At 37.6% G+C, this 18407-nt stretch overlaps 1 protein-coding gene across 3 annotated transcripts in view; it reads left to right on the top strand.

Annotated features, from left to right (window-relative positions):
• Positions 1–4049: 4049 nt before the first annotated feature.
• UPP2 (uridine phosphorylase 2) overlaps positions 4050–18407 on the top strand; it is a 40582-nt gene continuing 26224 nt past the window's right edge. Inside the window, exons 1-3 of one of the 3 annotated variants that reach the window (XM_019972438.2) lie at positions 4054–4385; positions 9102–9219; positions 15190–15348. In XM_019972438.2, coding sequence (XP_019827997.2) covers positions 4324–4385; positions 9102–9219; positions 15190–15348 — 339 coding nt within the window. In that variant the 5' untranslated portion in view covers positions 4054–4323. Of the gene's footprint in view, positions 4386–9101; positions 9220–15189; positions 15349–18407 lie in introns of all 3 variants that reach the window. The other 2 variants (XM_019972433.2, XM_019972447.2) reach the window with 2 other exon arrangements.

The following is an 18407-nucleotide window of genomic DNA, read 5'->3' as shown; positions in this document are numbered from 1 at the left end:
TTTATCTAATATGAGTATTGCTACTCCTGCTTTCTTTTGGTCTGTATTTGCATGGAAAATCTTTTTCCAGCCCTTCACTTTCAGTCTGTATGTGTCCCCTGTTTTGAGGTGGATCTCTTGTAGACAACATATATAGGGGTCTTGTTTTTGTATCCATTTAGCCAGTCTTTGTCTTTTGGTTGGGGCATTCAACCCATTTACGTTTAAGGTAATTACTGGTAAGTATGATCCCGTTGCCATTTACTTTACTATTTTGGGTTTGAGTTTATACACCCTTTTTGTGTTTCCTGTCTAGAGAATATCCTTCAGTATTTGTTGGAGAGCTGGTTTGGTGGTGCTGAATTCTCTCAGCTTTTGCTTGTCTGTAAAGCTTTTGATTTCTCCTTCATATTTGAATGAGATCCTTGCTGGGTACAGTAATCTGGGCTGTAGGTTATTTTCTTTCATCACTTTAAGTATGTCTTGCCATTCCCTCCTGGCCTGAAGAGTTTCTATTGAAAGATCAGCTGTTATCCTTATGGGGGTTCCCTTGTGTGGTACTTGTTGTTTTTCCCTTGCTGCTTTTAATATTTGATCTTTGTGTTTGATCTTTGTTAATTTGATTAATATGTGTCTTGGGGTGTTTCACCTTGGGTTTATCATGTTTGGGACTCTCTGGGTTTCTTGGACTTGGGTGATTATTTCCTTCCCCATTTTAGGGAAGTTTTCAACTATTATCTCCTCAAGTATTTTCTCATGGTCTTTCTTTTTGTCTTCTTCTTCTGGGACTCCTATGATTCGAATGTTGTAGCGTTTAATATTGTCCTGGAGGTCTCTGAGATTGTCTTCATTTCTTTTAATTCGTTTTTCTTTTTTCCTCTCTGATTCATTTATTTCTACCATTCTATCTTCTAATTCACTAATCCTATCTTCTGCCTCTGTTATTCTACTATTTGTTGCCTCCAGAGTGTTTTTTATCTCATTCATTGCATTATTCATTATATATTGATTCTTTTTTATTTCTTCTAGGTCCTTGTTAAGCCTTTCTTGCATCTTCTCAGTCCTTGTCCCCAGGCTATTTATCTGTGATTCCATTTTGATTTCAAGATTTTGGATCATTTTCACTATCATTATTCAGAATTCATTATCAGGTAGATTCCCTATCTCTTCCTCTTTTGTTTGGTTTGGTGGGCATTTATCCTGTTCTTTTACCTGCTGGGTATTCCTCTGTCTCTTCATCTTGTTTATATTGCTGAGTTTGGGATGTCCTTTCTGTATTCTGGCAGTTTGTGGAGTTCTCTTTATTGTGGAGTTTCCTCGCTGTCCACTCCAGTATTCTTGCCTGGAGGATCCCATGGACAGAGGAGCCTGGCGGGCTACAGTCCATAGGGTTGCAAAGTGTCAGACACGACTGAAGTGACTTAGCAAGAATGCATAGTCCTACATCTATATGAGTAAATAGCACAGATTCAGCAGAAAGTATATCAACTGGGGAGAGACACAAATGCTACCCAGTTGTACAGCAGAGCTCTGTACAGCAGAGCTCTGACTTCTTTTCTCCAAAATTAGAGGTTTGGGGGCAAGATTAAAGCAGAGAGAAAATTTTTGTTAGACTGAGGATAGGAGGTTGCTGTTACTGTGCAGGAAGACAGTTGGAAGTGAAATGCTTTGTCCCAGGCCAGGAGCTGTGGAGAATGAGTTGATGCAGCCCCTGCTAATCTCTAAGCTGTGCTGAGTCATGGGCTCTTCCTGGCACGTGGCCTCTGCTCACAAAACACCCACTGATGGTGTAAGTTTGCATTGTGTGTGCTTTCTAAAAACAAAAACTTTTCCTGTTCTTGTTTAGATGACTGGCCTTTTGCAATACAGGCAGTTTTAAAAAATTATCAAGGACCAATCTGTCATAAGAAAGGGCTTGAGTCTTAAGAATATTGAAAACTAGGGAAAATAAGACAACTCAGAAGACACGAATTAGTACTCCACTTTCATAGACTGAACAAGACTATTCTGCATTCCACCAAGATGATGACCACTTGTGTAATGTCCTGGAGAGTTGTTATATGGGGTCCATAAATCTTTGCTGGCATTAACCTGGCACAGGCAGTGATGAAATCATTAGCTGACAGGCATAGAAAACATGCCATGTTGCCACAAAGGAAAGGATAAATTAGGGAAGGGATAAATTAGGAGTTTTGGATTAGCAGATACAAAGTACCATAATAAAACAGATAAACAACAAAGTCCTAATGTATAGCACAGAAAAATATTTTCAATATTTTAGAATAATCTATAAGTCAAAAGATATGAGAAAGAATATATATATGTGTGTGTATAATAATCACTTTACTGTACACCAAGAACTAACACAACATTGTAAATCAACTATAATTTTGAAAAAAGATCATTGGCTGACAGAATTGCACTGGAAATCAACATGTCAACTGGCCTAATTAGTTCACTGGAGTAATTAATTATATAGCATTTTTCCAATTAGTGAATGTTTTCACCTGTCAGAACCAGAGGTAAATGCCACACTGGAATTGGCGGCGGTGGGTGAGGGGTGCGGGGTTCCTCCTCATTATACTCAACAGTAAATTGAGAGGAGCACAGAATACTAAACATAAGTGGGAAGGTCCCAGTAGTGGGAAGTGGGCATGCTGAGTCTCAACACTGTCAGTGAGCATTGGGAAAGAGCAGCAAGTAGACCACTTTGAGGTAGGTCATGAGGTCAGAGACATACGTGTTATTATAAACTACAAACAGGAACTACTGTACCAAATTACAAGCAACATACATGTGCAGGCTTATTTTGCTTCAAAGTTTTCATTACCTTCAGTTTCCTTGGGGATTTTTGGATACCCAAAGTGACAAATGTATGTTTAGTGGTGGCAACGACAGGCTGCTACATTGGTTCCCTATTTATGGTCTTTCCTTTTCAATCAGTAAACTTTGCTAGCTGACGAAGATGGACCAAAGGAAGCCAGTATGGAATCTGAGGAGTTTTCCACAATGACTGTCACCAGGAAGAGGAGTATCTTCTAACATGCAGACCCCAATTAAGACATGGGCATTTGATACCTAACAGGGACATGTTGTATAGCACATGGAACTGTACTCAATACTCTGTAATGACTTTTATGGAAAAATAATCTAAATAAAAGTGGATATATGTATAACTGATTCACTCTGCTCTACACCTGAACTCAACACAACATTGTAAATCAACTATACTCCAAAAAAAAATTTTTTTTTAAAGATATGGGCATTTGATTATCTGCTGTTATGCACATTCTTACAGAGAAATCCATGCACATTATGGAGCGCCTTAATCTGGTGCTATTATGGACATTTGAAGCTCCAGTTTGCTTGAAAGTCATGAGATTAATATTCTTGATGCTCTCACCAGCATAGAACCTCAACTGATTGCCACTGGAGCTGAGCCAAAAGTGAAACAGGATGATGAAGTTCCTCTAACGTCTTTTAGATTTTCTGTCTGTAGAAGTATAAAGTGATAAACAACAGCAAACATGGTGAATTCATGGATTTCTTGACAGAAATACCCTGTTTTCTGAAAATATTAGTCCGTATTTTGTTATTCTACCTGGGTTGATTTCTGACAGCTGCTTCATTGGATTTCACAGGCAGCCTTGGGTTTAGCTAAATAAAGAGTACCTGGAAACAGGTTTTGTTTAATTATCAGACCTTCTGTGTGAATTTGAACGGGCAAAGTTCAAATGAAGGGGTGTTTTGAGGTCCTGAGTTTGTGTGTTTTTCTCACTTGTGATCACAAAGAATGAAAACAAGTTGATGAGAGGCAGGATGGGGTAAGAAAATGAAATGTTTGGGAACTGAAAGTTCTCACGTATACCGGATACATTTTGAGACAACCTGGTGGATTTATTATAGAAATCAGTGGAGGACTTGAAACCATATACAGTTGTCTTAAAGAAAATAAGTCTGTGTGCTACCCCAGACCCATATTGGACCAAGACCAAATGTAAGGATAAGGTGCACTGGTCAACAGTTAACAAATCAACCAACCTATCCTATGAGAGAGATAGATGCCACACCTTCAAAGGGCGCCTATCTTCTCGGGGAAATGTTGCCCTGAGAGCTGGGGTATAGTATAAAAGGCTATGTCAGGGGGAATATTTTTGAATTGATAAGGGAGTTTAGAAAGCTAAGGGGAAAGTTCCATTAGCAGTTTCAGAAGAAAACGAGTTTAAAGGGAGAGTGGCATTCTAACATCATTCTACCGTGATTTGATCTGTAACTGAATAGCAAATTACAATATTTTTATTTTCTGTTATCAACTTAAGAGTGACTATCTTCATATTACAAAGTATGGCTTCAGTTTTACCTGCTTCCAATACATCCATGAGATCTGACAGGAATACATATGTTGGGTGAGTAATTTTGACTTTTTTCTATTGACTTTGACAAGATGGAGGTTCTTTGGACTTTATGTTAAATGTTCAGAAGATGGATCTCTACAGTTATGTAAGTTTCTTAAGTTTAGAGATCACATAGTTGGAAAGCAGTTCAGAATACAAAGCAAAAACAATGCCAATTTTCTTCTCAGTGGCATTTTCTTTCCTCAGTTCTTGGGAGAGTTTAGCTCATCTTTAAGAAAGTGGGGCAATATGTCAATTACATCTCAATTAAAGAAAAAGAAAGTGGGGGCAAAACAATTCACCAAAAAACATGGAAAAGCTGAACCAACCTGCCTGAATGAACAAATTCACAGTTCAGCCTGAAATTCAGTGTGGAGTTCAGTCTTTAATTCCAAGACTATGTGCTGTATCTGAGATATAATTAAAGGGGCCTCCTGGTATCTAAGGCAGATTTAACTGTGTTGCAGCATATTGCAAAGTGATTTCATATGCTTTATGATGGACTTTACATAGAATTCACTTCTAAAATACCATGTAGGTTATTCATCTCAGAGGTAGACATAAATCTGTTGAAGCTGTCTGCAAATTTAGCTCCAATTCTTGCCCCAGGTTCATAGAACATAATAGAGCATTAATCTTCATGAAGCTTAAGGAATTTTTGTAAGTTCCCTCTGATTTGCTGAGAGTTGTGTAAAATGTCTGCTTAAAGCTTCCATCAGGTCAGCATTTCAGAAAATGCTACACTTACACATCTCAAACAGAAGTAGCCTTCCCCTGTGTTCATTTCTTCAGGGAAGCCAAGGAGAAAGAAAAGGAAAAATTACGAAGATGGAGGTAATAGTAAAATGGAAAGACGTCTCAGCCAGCACTTTACTTTGGTTAACAATATTTAATACTGACCGTGCCATGTAGCTTGTCATAGTTTGCTAAGACTTTATTCCCAACCCCATCTCTGGCTTATGTTTTAGCAAAAAAAAAAAAAAAAAAGGCAAAACAAGGTAGAGGAGAAGACAGTAAATGCAAGTCTATTTAATAAATATATATCTTGTAAAAACTGAAGCAATTGTCTGATTCATGCTGGACTGAATTTGGTATGATACCCCAAATTAATACTTTATTTGGTCATTGGTAAGCATGATCATCTTAGAAATGCTTCTCGATGAAGCCAATGTAATAAAAATCTTCTACAGACATCTCCCTGCCCCAATTTCTAGTCCAAGGGATCATAGACAATGGGACAGACATCAAGGAAAACTAAAGAATGAATTATGAGAGGTATTATTATTAACATGAAAGAATATAATTAATGGTTATGCCAGTTTGAGAATTTCTTCTTGAAGATAGGAGAGGTGGAATAGATCAGTGATTTTAAAAATACAAAATCCCAGATCTCCTTGACCAACTAAATCAGATTTCCAAGGAGCTGGGTCCAAGTATCACTAATTTTAAAGCACTGTGGGTGATTCTGATATGTAGTTAGAGTTTGACTCACTGGAGTAGATGAACTCTTTTATAGAGTAATGATTCACTCATTCAATTGGGAATCCAAAGGAAAAATATCCAGATAGTGAAGCTGTTTTGGCAGAGTAAGACAGGAAGCATAATAGAAACTGGAAGAGAAAGTGGATAGTGGTGTTTCTCAAACTTTAATGTGCATGAGAATCACAAAACAGTTAGTTGAAATGTAGACTTCATTAGATCCAGGGTAGGGAGTAAGATTTTGCATCTCTAACAAGTTGCCCAGGTGAATGCTGCTGACCCTGCTGGTTCATTGACCACTTTGTCTAGCAAGGGACAGTGGGTAAATGTCCTCTTGCCCTTCATCAAGAGAAGAAAGGACACCTGTGGCGGATTCATGTTGATGTATGGCAAAACCAATACAATACTGTTAAAAAAAATTTTAATAAAGAAAAAGAGAAGAAAGGAGATATCCTTTTGCTTTGAAGCTTATTCTGAAAGTGCACTAATGCCATGGAATATTTTATTTTTGAAATCTACTCGAATTCACTAAGAATCTGTTATCCTAAATGTCTTGGAAATTAATAGTATTTTCTGTTCTACTTCCTGAACAGTTAAATTTAATTCAGCTAGTAGAATTTTTAAAGATTTAGGAATTAAAAAAAAAGATGTATATGTACAGCTGAGTCCCTACGCAGTTTACCTGAAACTAAAACACCGTTAGTGGCTATTCACATGTCCTCATTGTGTCTGACTCTTTGAGACCCACCAGGCTCCTCTGTCCATGGAATTCTCCAGGCAAACATACTGGAGTGGGTTGCCATTAAGTAATTGGCTATACTCGAACAGAAAATAAAAAGCTTTAAAAAAAGATATATAAGAGAGCTTGTACGAGGGAATTCATATCTTTCTGGGGAGGCAAAAAAAATTAACATGTGAAATGCTAAAATAAATGCTTTAGGAGCACAGTGGGGAGGAATTCATACTGACCAGAGAGGAAAGATGCTTTGAAAAGCCTTCACAGAGGATATGGTATTTGAATTTGACCTTGAAGAATGGGTAGGAGGGTTTCCTTTTCTCCATACCCTCTTTTTTGTTTGTAGACTTATTGTTCGTAGACTTTTTAGATGGTGGCCATTCTAACTGGTGTGAGATGGTACCTCATTGTAGTTTTGATCTGCATTTCTCTAATACCTAGTGAGGGATTCCCTGATAGCTCAGTTGGTAAAGAATCCACCTGCATTGCAGGAGATCGAGGTTTGATTCCTGGGTCAGGAAGATCCGCTGAAGAAGGGATAGGCTACCCATTCCAGTATTCTTGGGCTTCTCTGGTGGTTCAGCTGGTCAAGAATCTGCCTGCAATGCAGGAGACCTGGGTTTGATCCCTGAGTTGGGAAGATCCCCTGGAGAAGGGAACAGCTACCCCTCCAGTATTCTGGCCTGGAGAATTCCATGGACTGTATAGTCCATGGGGTCACAAGAGTCGGACACGACTGAGCAACTTTCACTTTCAGCATCTTTTCATGTGCCTCTTGGTCATCTCTATGTTGTCTTTGGAGAAATGTCCATGTAGGTCTCTGCCTATTTTTGAATGAGTTTGTTGTTTTGATATTGAGCTGCATGAGATGTTTGTATATTTTGGAGATTAATCTTTTAATCAGTTGTTTCACTTGCAAATATTTCCTCTCATTCTGAGGGCTATCTTTTCATCTTGTTAATGTTTTGCTTTGCTGTGCTGAGGATTTTAAGTTCAATTAGGTCCCATTTGTTTATTTTAAAATTTTTCATTACTCAAGGCAATTTTACTCCAATAAAAAAATCTATATATATCTGAAACCATACTTAAAAAAAAAAAAGCAAGTAGGATTCCAGTAATAAAAAACAGAAGGGTAGCAGAAGGCTGTTTCAGGAGCAAAGGCCTAGAACAAGGATCCTTAACTTTGGCTTCACATCAGATCATCCCAGAAGATCTGAAACATAATCAGAGTTTAAATTAATTTGGGCCTGAGCACCAGTGTTTCCTGCAAAGCCCCTTGGTGACTTTAATGTATGATCAGGTTGAGGATCATCAGAGACATAGAAAGATACAAGGTTTTTGTTAAGGGGTTTTGAGGTATTTGGAGGGAAATGGGAGGTCTATAGAACAGAGAAGTCCCAGATGGTTCTTGGTAAAGTTGGCTGGATCCACTGTGGTATAGGGTACATAATTTTTTATCACTACTAATTAAAGCAGTATATAATTATTATTGAAATAACCAAAGTCTATATAGATGATGTGTTTCATAAATATGACTGTTTGAATTAAGGTGATTTCTATAACAGCAGTCAATTCACTGTCTTGACTTCCATGTCTTGTATTACTTTTCCAAGAGAGGGTTGAAAAACTGGTGGTTCAGCTTGCACTGCTGTGATGGAGGTCTAAGCTGGGGCAGTGGCCACTGGCGTGGAGAGGAGGTGCTGTATTCAGCGTGGTTGATGGAATCCTCAATGGCAGTGCTACTCTGAGTGTGATCCTTGGGCCTGCAACATCACACCAATGAGCAGCTTGTTTAAAAGGCAAAATCTGACACACACACACACACACACCCCCAAACTGCTGAATCAGAATTTCTAGAAGAAAAGCCATAAAGTGTCCAGTGATTCTTATGCTTGTTAAACTTTGAGAAACACTGGCCTACGGAGCTGAAAGACACTATTGGACTCACAGATTACATGTACACATACACTCAGATACAGACATACACAAAACCCCATGGAAAGCTGAGGAGACAAAGAAATATGCAGAGATGAAAAGACAGCAGTGATAATATTCCCTCAGCAGAGCGTATGGAAGGATTTCCATGGGAGCAAAAGCCTGCCTGTGCAGAAATGACTGCTCTGCAATTTCTTGGTTATATAATCTTGCACAAGTTTCTCAACTTCTGTAAGCTTTGGTGTCTTACAAATTGAGTTATTAGTATTTGTTACCTAATAGAATGATTATAGGATTAAATGAAGTAATATATTTATTATATGCAGTTTTTATGACATTGTGGAATTTTCATGCCTAATGCTATGCCTGGCACACAGTAAATGCACAGCAAATCTTTGCCATTTTTATTCATTATACCATATTTCTTCCTTACAAATCAATTAATCCTAAACAAAGGTTTGTGTCCAATATTTGGGCTTGTGGTTATCACAGATGTAGAATGATATTTCTCTTTTGTGTGGTATCTCTCCAGATTCCTTTACATGTTTGTACTATTATTATTATTTTTTTTTTTTCAGAAAAAGTTTTGTTCATGTTAAAAATCCTTACCTGGACTCTATGGATGAAGATGTTCTCTATCACTTGGATTTAGGAACAAAAACACACAACCTACCAGAAATGTTTGGGGATGTAAAGGTAAAATATTTCTGACTTTAGGGAAAACAATTTAATTTCCTCTGATGATATTTCTCCTTATTTTCCTAACATAAACATTACTCTTTTGGCTAGAGAAATGTCAGAGGTCCAATAGGAACCAAAGTCAGGCTCATTCTCTGAAACAATTTAGATTGTGTATGTCATAAACAATCATTTCCACCTCAACAAGACACAAAAGTTCCCAAACTAAATCTAATGCAAACATTGTTATTTGACTTCTCTGGCCCCTAGAGATAAATCTGACTTTATTGACAATCCTGCTGTGTGTTCAGAATTCATTATGATTCAGTTCACTGTTTAACATCTTTATTTATAGATGAACCTCACTAATCTTCATTTTATCAAACCATGAAATAACTCAACAGAACTAACAATAGGATCTACCACTTCCTGAAAACAAGCATTATTCAATATTTCATATTATTAAGATTTTTGTTATTTCATAAGACAATATTATGAGAAAAAATGTTTATGGAATTTTACTAGGAAAATTGTATGTCTGTATTATTTATTTTATCTTAAATGTATATGTTAATTATAAAAGTGGCTCATATTCACTATTTAAAATTAAATTTTAATTAAATTAAATTAATTTAATTTAATTAATTTAATTAAAATTAATTTAATTAAAATTAAATAAATTTTAATTTTAAATTTAATTTAAAATTTAATTTTAAATCACAAATTTAAAATTAAAATATAAAAAAGAATAATGACTTTAAAAAACACACCTAAGAAAAACTCCTACTCCTAGACATAGATGCCATCAACTTATTTTCTTTTCTTTTAAAAGGGAGATGGGTTCAGGATGGGGAACACGTGTATACCCATGGTGGATTTATGTTGATATATGGCAAAACCAATACAATATTGTAAAGTAATTAGCCTCCAATTAAAATAAATAAATTTAAATTAAAAAATAAAACTTTTTTAATAAGTAGATTTTATAATTGTTGGAATTACATAACTTTACATCTTGTGTTTTTCATTTAACTTGATGTCATTAATATTTCCCCATATTACAATATTCTCTTTGAAACAGTTTTTATGGATGCCAAGTGCCTGTGCCATACATTATATAGTCTAAAACTGGCTTTCATGTTCAAGTATTTTCCATCATAAACAGTGCTCAAATGGATATTTTTGTACCTAAAATTTTTTCACATATATGTCTATTTCTTTAAGATGATTTACGGAAGTGGTCAAAGGGAATAAACTTATTTTTAAATTAATTTTTATTGGAGTATAGTTGCTTTACAATGTTGTGTTAATTTTTGCTGTACAGCAAAGTGAATTATAAATCTACATGTATATATACATCCCCTCTTTTTTGGATTTCCTTCCTATTTAGGTCACCACAGAGCATTGTGTAGAGTTTCCTGTACTATATACTAGGCTCTCGTTCATTATTTATTCCATATACGAACTTAAAAAAAGATTTGTGTGCTCTAAAAGGCCTACACTGAATCACAGTCCCACTACTAGAGAACTGTGCAGTTTTCAGCTGACTTTTATTCACTCCTTTAGCAGTTATAAGAACATAAATGAAAATTCACACATCCACTATCTCAAATCTTCACATTCCCTCTGTTAAGTGGGTATAGCAGATATTCATTTTCTCCATAAAATAAGGAAATTGAGTTTGAGTGGTCAAAGGTGGTTAACAAGTTATGCCATATAGTGGCAGTGCTAGGACTTGTCCAGTTTCCAGGATTCTTGCCTACTGCTCTAGGTAGGCTCTTTGAGTCATCGTAACTGAGAGTAGTCCATTAATTGGCAGGGGCACTGGAGAAAGGGGAGCAAGAGGAGGATATTAGGTACATGAATAAGGAGGAGAAGGAACGAAAGCAGGAAGAGGGAGGTGAAGAAATCAATCTATGATGCTCATTAACAGTAGGTGTTAAATTGCTTCCTCCCCTCCTGTTGCTCCTATGGCACAGGTGTGAAGATACAGGCTGATCTGATGTGACCTGCCTGTTCCCTTACTCCCCTGCAATCAGTTACTCCTTGCCCTTTCATGGCATCCCTCAATCTTTTGCTTCATCTTTTCAATGTAACCTCTATTCCTACTGTTGTTTCTGATATTTATGCTCTAAGAGAAATTGATCAAGGCTGTCTGTGATACTCATTAACCAGACTTTATCTGAATTCAGATGTTAGGTTTGAGGTTCATGCCTCACAATTTTTCCAGGACCCTTATATAAAGATAACTCTGATTAATTAAATGATCCATCATAATTAATAAACTAAGGTGCACATCTAATTAAAAAGACATGTTTTTGAGACAGAACATGATCTATTATTTACATATATAGGTATCTCTCTCTCTTCTGCCTGACTAGATTTTTATCAGCACTCATTCTTACACTTTGTCATAACCACTATCCAATCTTAAAAATTTACAACCCTCTTGGTTCTGGGCCACTTCAGTGATTCTCTTTTGGATAAAAAGACATGCTCTGGTTTAAAACACATTTCTACCAGAGAACCACTCTATTGATTGGGCCATTTGGATGGCTAGGAGGCAAACGTGTGTGTGTGTGTGTGTTTGTGTAGATTGGGGAGCAAGTAATGTAGCTTCAAATAATCTGAACTGGCTGTTTAATGTATTCTTTAGAGGCAGCAGGTAAAGTATGATATATTTATTAATGCTCTTCTCAGAAACTTGCCTCCTTCCAGTTACATTCTTATCTTTGATTGAGAACATACTAGGTTCAATTGCTTGACTCACTTAAATTCCAGGATAGCCATCCTAGGTAAGGAGAGAGGACATAACCCATCAACACCTGAAAACTTAGCCTTATCTTCACAGAGATGATCATTATTAATACTACTACGTTCAAAGAAAAGAAGAACTTTGAGTGTGTAAAATTTTAAAACTTAAAAATTTTAATCATTGAAATGATCTCTATTTTCTTCATTTTCTTACTTACTGTACTTAAAGGGCTTTGTTAGCTGCTACTTCAAAATATCAGTGGCATAACACAATGTAAGTTTGTTTCTCACTCACAGTGAGTGCCCCTGGTCAGTGGGGGGTTTCCTCCAACTGGTGATTAAGGATCCAGACTTCTTTCATCTTGTTGCTCTGTCATCGTCAAGGGGTGCCTTGCAAGGAGTGCCTGGGTGTCAACACCCATTCAGCAGACACATGGAAGACAATCTATAGGATCATTACTGGGAGATTTCTATGGGTGAGAACTCGAAGTGACACTCATCACTTCTGTTCACATTCTAGCAGCTGGAACTCATGTATATGGCCTCATCTAACTGAAGAGAAGGCCGGAAAGTTACATTTAGTAGTGTACCCAGAAAGAAGGGGAAATAGCTTTGGTGAGCAGCTAATGTCTTCTGTCGTACTGACTTGACTCAATCAATCATTTGAAAATATAGTGGGGGATCTTTAGAAGTTATCTACTCAAATTCAGCCTCCAAATGTATCTTTTATAAAATCACTAACTGGTACTCTCCATTCTCTCCCTAGAAATTTCAAGTAATATGGAAAAGCATTATACCACTATATATGTGTATTTTAAGTCTTTTTACTCCTTTATTAACATACGAAATACATATACTGAAATAGGACTAGATTAATACAACATGGCAAACCTAAATCTTTCAAAACAGTAGGCATATTTGAAAGTGAGCTCATGCTGGCAGTCATTAGGGCAAGTCCTTGACATAGTTTTGCAATGCTTTAGACTCCTTCCCAACACAATTTTATCTCCTTTGATAAAACCAGGACACATCATCATTGAGGGGAGCATAAATCACAGAAAGTGTCGCTTAAGGTTAATGTTGGTTGGTGGTCTTCAGTTGTATTTTACTTCTCATCAAAGCAACCAGACTGAAAATTGTGTCCAGAGGTGATATTTAGTAAGTCTGATTTAGAAATAACTCATTAAGAACAAAAATGCCTTTGTCTATACTTATCATCTTTATGTCTCCAGAAACATTCAGAAATTCCCATTGATTACAGCAATATCTACGTTCAAAGAAGAATTCAAACCTCAAGCTATTCCAACATCTGTTTTGGTTTTATGGTCAATCTGAATAGCTGTAATTTACATTTATGGTACCACACGAGGTTATTTTCAAACTACTGTATTTTGTAAAAAGGAAACAATGACAACAAAAATGACCTCCTTGTACTTAGATCTTGAGCCAAGTCTTAACTATCCATACCCACAAGGGGAAAATTTCATGAATAATCAATAATAATTCAAAAACTCACCTTAGACCATAGCCTTATCCTCTTTGCTACTCAGGCTTGAAAGCTACCTTTCATTACAGTTCATACCAACTTTAGGCCCCAACCGAGAGCCTTGTAAGAAGGCACAGAAAAGACAATAACGAGAGTAGAAGAGAAGCAGAGGACCTGGATAAAAGGGTAATTACATCCCATAATTGAGAATGAGGGTGGCATAGGAATTATTGCTAAATGGAAACAGAATGCATCATGTAATGGACCACCCATGATTCACAGTAAATCGTTTGTGAATTGGGCACCTAACTCTACAACCTCAGTTAGGTATTTCCTTAGGCAAATACTCTTCATCCCTGTGAGAGACCTCATCGACAATCTTTCTGAAGCTCTGCCCAACACTGCCTGCATCAGTCAGGCAGCACCAGCTGCCTTTTCCTTGCTGGATTTGAACCAGCTTCATTTGCAAAAATTATGCAAATACAGAAACACATAACCAAGCTAAAAGCAGGGCTAGGAAATTGCTCTATGAAAGATGGAAGTTACCATTTGTTGACCACTCAGAAGGTGCCTGGCTTTGTCCTCTATCACACTCAACAAAATCCTCAAAAGGGACTGTATTTTTTTTTCCTGTTTTGGTGATGATGATCTGAGGCACATAGAGATTACATGTATAACACTGAATAAGCTTCTTAATCAGAAACAGAATTGGAATACAAAACCAGGCTTCTCTAACTTCAAAGGGCAGTCCTTTAACCACTATGTTTCCATATCTCTATGACCCAGGGCTTCTTCAGACTCTGTGCACTTTACCACTCAGCTCAGATTCCAGAATGACTTTGCAGCTGGTACCTTTCTGTGGACTATGCTTCACTGGGTTTCTGATACCTGCTGCCACTCATCATCCCACTGCTGAGCACTGGTCCCCACAAAGCTGGCTGCTCATCCACACTACACTTAGGTCATGCCCATCCTGTCTCTGGTATCCACCTCTCTCAGCCCTGGGGCTGATGTACCCCTACCAGGCTACTGCACAAGCAATTACCAGACAATTTTATTACTGTACTTTATTAGATTTGACACTCTTGACTGCAACACATATTGTAATTTCAAAGATGTTAAAATGTGAATGAATAAGACAAAAATAAAACCAAATCATTGGAAGTGATGAAATACCATACTGAGATTTTTAGTCTTCAATGATAAGGCTTGTTCCATGAGGATTTCTTCTGAATGAGAAGTTGGAAAGCCTTCTGCTTTCTTTTAAGTTTCATGTTAACATTGTGTATTTCACAATAAAAACATATGATTGGGAGGGTGGAATCAGAAAACATATCTAAACTCGTCATTCTCCTATGGTTGCTCTTATATTACTTGCGTTCCATGTCCTCGGTTTTGCCATGTTAAGCCTGTAACCCACTAACGCCCAACAACAGGTGGCCTGTATAAACTTAAGATGCTGGTTGATATTCACTGTGACAAAAACACCCACTTGAACAAAATCAACACTTATTTTTATTATGTGATTATCTTTTTTTTACAAATTAAGTACATCAAACTTTTTTTCTGGTTGCCTTATTTACTGGTTAATGATGCCAATTATTTAACTCATGAACATTAACCCAGAATGTCTACATATATCCTTAAGTATATAACTGGTAAATGAAATAACAACATTAAAGTTGAAAGATGACCCTTGCCTTTTATCTCAGGTACTTAGGTGGGTAATTGTTTATTTTTATTATCAGTTTGTCTGTGTTGGTGGAAGCCCCAACAGAATGAAAGCATTTGCACTGTTTATGCACAAGGAGCTTAGATTGACGGACAGTGAAGAGGACATCAAGGATATCTGTGCTGGGACAGACAGATATTGTATGTACAAAATTGGTCCCGTGCTCTCCATCAGTGTAAGTACTCTAATAGCTGCATGTCACGTAGTCATCACAAGCTAGCAAAAGAAAGTAGGACCTTCCAAATATAGGAGTTTCTTTTCCTCTCCTTCTTTGCATTTTCACACAGTTAAATGAAGTGTCCAGGTGTGACATTCATAGTTGGAAAAAGTTCTAGGGGCAGAAAATAACATTCTGTGCCACTTTGGTATACTTTATTAGTTACCACTAAGCTATGCAAATTAGGGGAAAAAGCCTTCAAAGCACACTTCCTCTCTTTAGTTTGTAACTGATTAATAAGCCACCAGCAATTTTTTTCTCCTCTATGTCTTATCCAACTTTGGGAATGTTGGGCTTTTAGTACACAGGGTCTGATTTTCAGGGTTACCAAAGTGGTGCCATTTAACACTATACTAAGCTTGCTGAAAAGCTGCTAATGCTTTTCTATGGAGATCTTGTAAATTGCTCTCCTGTATTAGAACATGCTAACAGCTCTGGACACACAGTGTCTTGGAACAATATGAAAGTGGAATGACTTGCACTCTTAGGGAACACAAGGCCTCTTTCCCTCTTGGGTCCAGGATAGCATACACTTAGCCAAGTGTAAATGTATGTGTACCCAGCTTGCCTTCCAAGTGGGTCTCTCTGCCACAGGGCTGGTTTTTGAAACAACAGTTCTGAGGCTGTACATATCTAGACACTGAAGCCCCCATAAGGAGACAGTTAACCACATCAGATGACAAGGGAAGAATCTACAATGGCGTGTGACAATTCTAAGGAGCTGCATTATATATGACTCCTGCACTAGGGGATAACTACTTTTCCTCAATCACTCTGGAGATGGAAAAATGGATGATCATGGCTACAAGCCTGGACTGCAGAAGGGAAAACTATACAACACTAGTGGAACAGCCAAGCTGATCTCTCCTCTGGGTCAAAACACATGAAACCTGCTTTGGACTTGAATGGGAGAAACCATTTATTCATGTATTTGTTTAGCCAACAATTATAGAATATCTACATTAGAAAAAACTGAATACCCCCTGATCGTGGCATATTTTGTCTTACTTTTGTTTGACTTTTAGACTACAACTATTTGTCCTTTTTTGCACAATAAATGGGAAATGACAAAAAGGTAAAATTTATAAAAATGAGAAACTATCATAAACAAGTAGTAAAACTTCAGATATAAAAACAGCAGTGACTGATACTCTTGGCCTGTCAGAAAAAGAACTGAAATATGTATCATGCCCAAAGAGGTCAGCCAATTGGAAATGAGCCTCAGTAGGCAGAAAGAGGATTTCCAGTTGAGATCCCTTCTTTGAAAATTCTTCCTCTCCAAAAGCTGCTGAGGTCTCTGTGTGTGTGTGTGTGTGTGTGTGTGTGTGTGTGTGTGTATGTGAGAGAGAGAGAGACAGAGAGAGAGTTCAGTAGAAATACACAAGCCCATTTGTCATTTTATTACCATGCCATATATAAAGTGATAATCATAAACCTATCAAGTATCTGATTTAGGAGGAACCTAATAGACTTCCCTGGTGGCTCAGACGGTAAAGCGTCTGCCTACAATGTGGGAGACCTGGGTTCGATCCCTGGGTCGGGAAGATTCCCTGGAGAAGGAAATGGCAACCCACTCCAATATTCTCGCCTGGAAAATCCCATGGACAGAGGAGCCTCTTAGGCTGCAATCCATGGGTTTGCAAAGAGTTGGACACAACTGAGCGACTTCACTTTTCACTAACAGATCAAATAATGGTTCATTCTCTTCAATTATAATCAAGGAAATGAGACTTAGAGAGTTTACTCATTAGTGGCAGAGCCCAGACTCATTAATCTTGGACATACAATTAACGTAGGTTTGATTCAGGCCTCTCGGAGACTTATGATGCATTTGGAAGTCAGAACATATTCTGTGGCAACCAAAAATAGGAAGTCCAAAGGTTCAAAGTTTCTGTAGTTTAATATTCATGATGAGAAAAAGGGAACTCAGGTGAAAGTATTGTGCCCGTGGCTGCAGTGGTTTTCCAGATTTGTTAATGAAGAATTAGTGGAAGCCATCATCTAACTGCCAAGATGCCCCTGGTGCTTTCGTGCATTCAAAGTCTTTGTGCCTGAGTAGAATACTGAAGACCACATTTGACTTTCTGGCATTATGTTAGAAATGAAATAGAAACTGATTTGAAACTTAGCTCCATCTACCACAAATTCCAGCATGGAGGATCTTTCTAGAACATTATTAGAACATATTGTAAATGCCAAGAATGGCCAAATCCTCTAACCTGTGTTGATCTTTATTCTATGACAATGATTCTACTTTCCCAAATGCTGAGGAAGACAGGGTTGCAGTCATGAGCTATAGCAACTTATTCAACAACTTAATCTCACCTACACATTTAGTATGGGCTTCCCAAGTGGCGTTAGTGGTAAAGAACCCACCTGCCGATGCAGGAGACATAAGAGAAGTGGGTATGATCCCTGGGTTAGGAAGATCCCCTGGAGAAGGGCATGGGAACCTACCCCAGTATTCTTTCATGGAAAATCCCAAAGACAGAGGAGCCTCGTGGGTTACAGTCCATAGGGTTGCAAAGAGTCAGACACAACTGAAGTGACTTAGCAGGCATGCACACATTTAGTATATGCTCCAATTTTTAGGTGTAGGTATAACCCATATCTCTAACTTTGTACCTTTCAAAGCTCACACAGAATTACCAGCAAATGAACATGGACACATGAGAGCAATGAAATGGATTTACTCCTTCATTTAGTATGGTGGAAAAGGACTAAATACATGGCAGCCAAATCTATATTTCCTCGAAATCAAGTCAATCTTGCAAAAAGCTCTTTTTCAAAGACTCACTGTGAAAAGCCCAGAAATGGCACTGCCCTGACACACCAGTACACCACGCTGTCCCCACCTTCTGCTCTTGACAATGAGGGTTGAACTCAGTTTAACTGGCAGGGAGATGCCTCTCTTTGATCATCACAGATGGACCCATCTATCAGCATGTCATGTGGGCGTCAGTTAGAGCTGACTTACGTTTTTCTCCGCTTTGGCAAAGTCATAATGATTATGTAAA

This window comes from Bos indicus, chromosome 2 (assembly GCF_029378745.1).
Source record: "Bos indicus isolate NIAB-ARS_2022 breed Sahiwal x Tharparkar chromosome 2, NIAB-ARS_B.indTharparkar_mat_pri_1.0, whole genome shotgun sequence".
Taxonomy (NCBI): domain Eukaryota; kingdom Metazoa; phylum Chordata; class Mammalia; order Artiodactyla; family Bovidae; genus Bos; species Bos indicus.
Note: the sequence above shows the minus strand (reverse complement) of the source record. Positions and strands in the feature narration are given on the sequence as shown.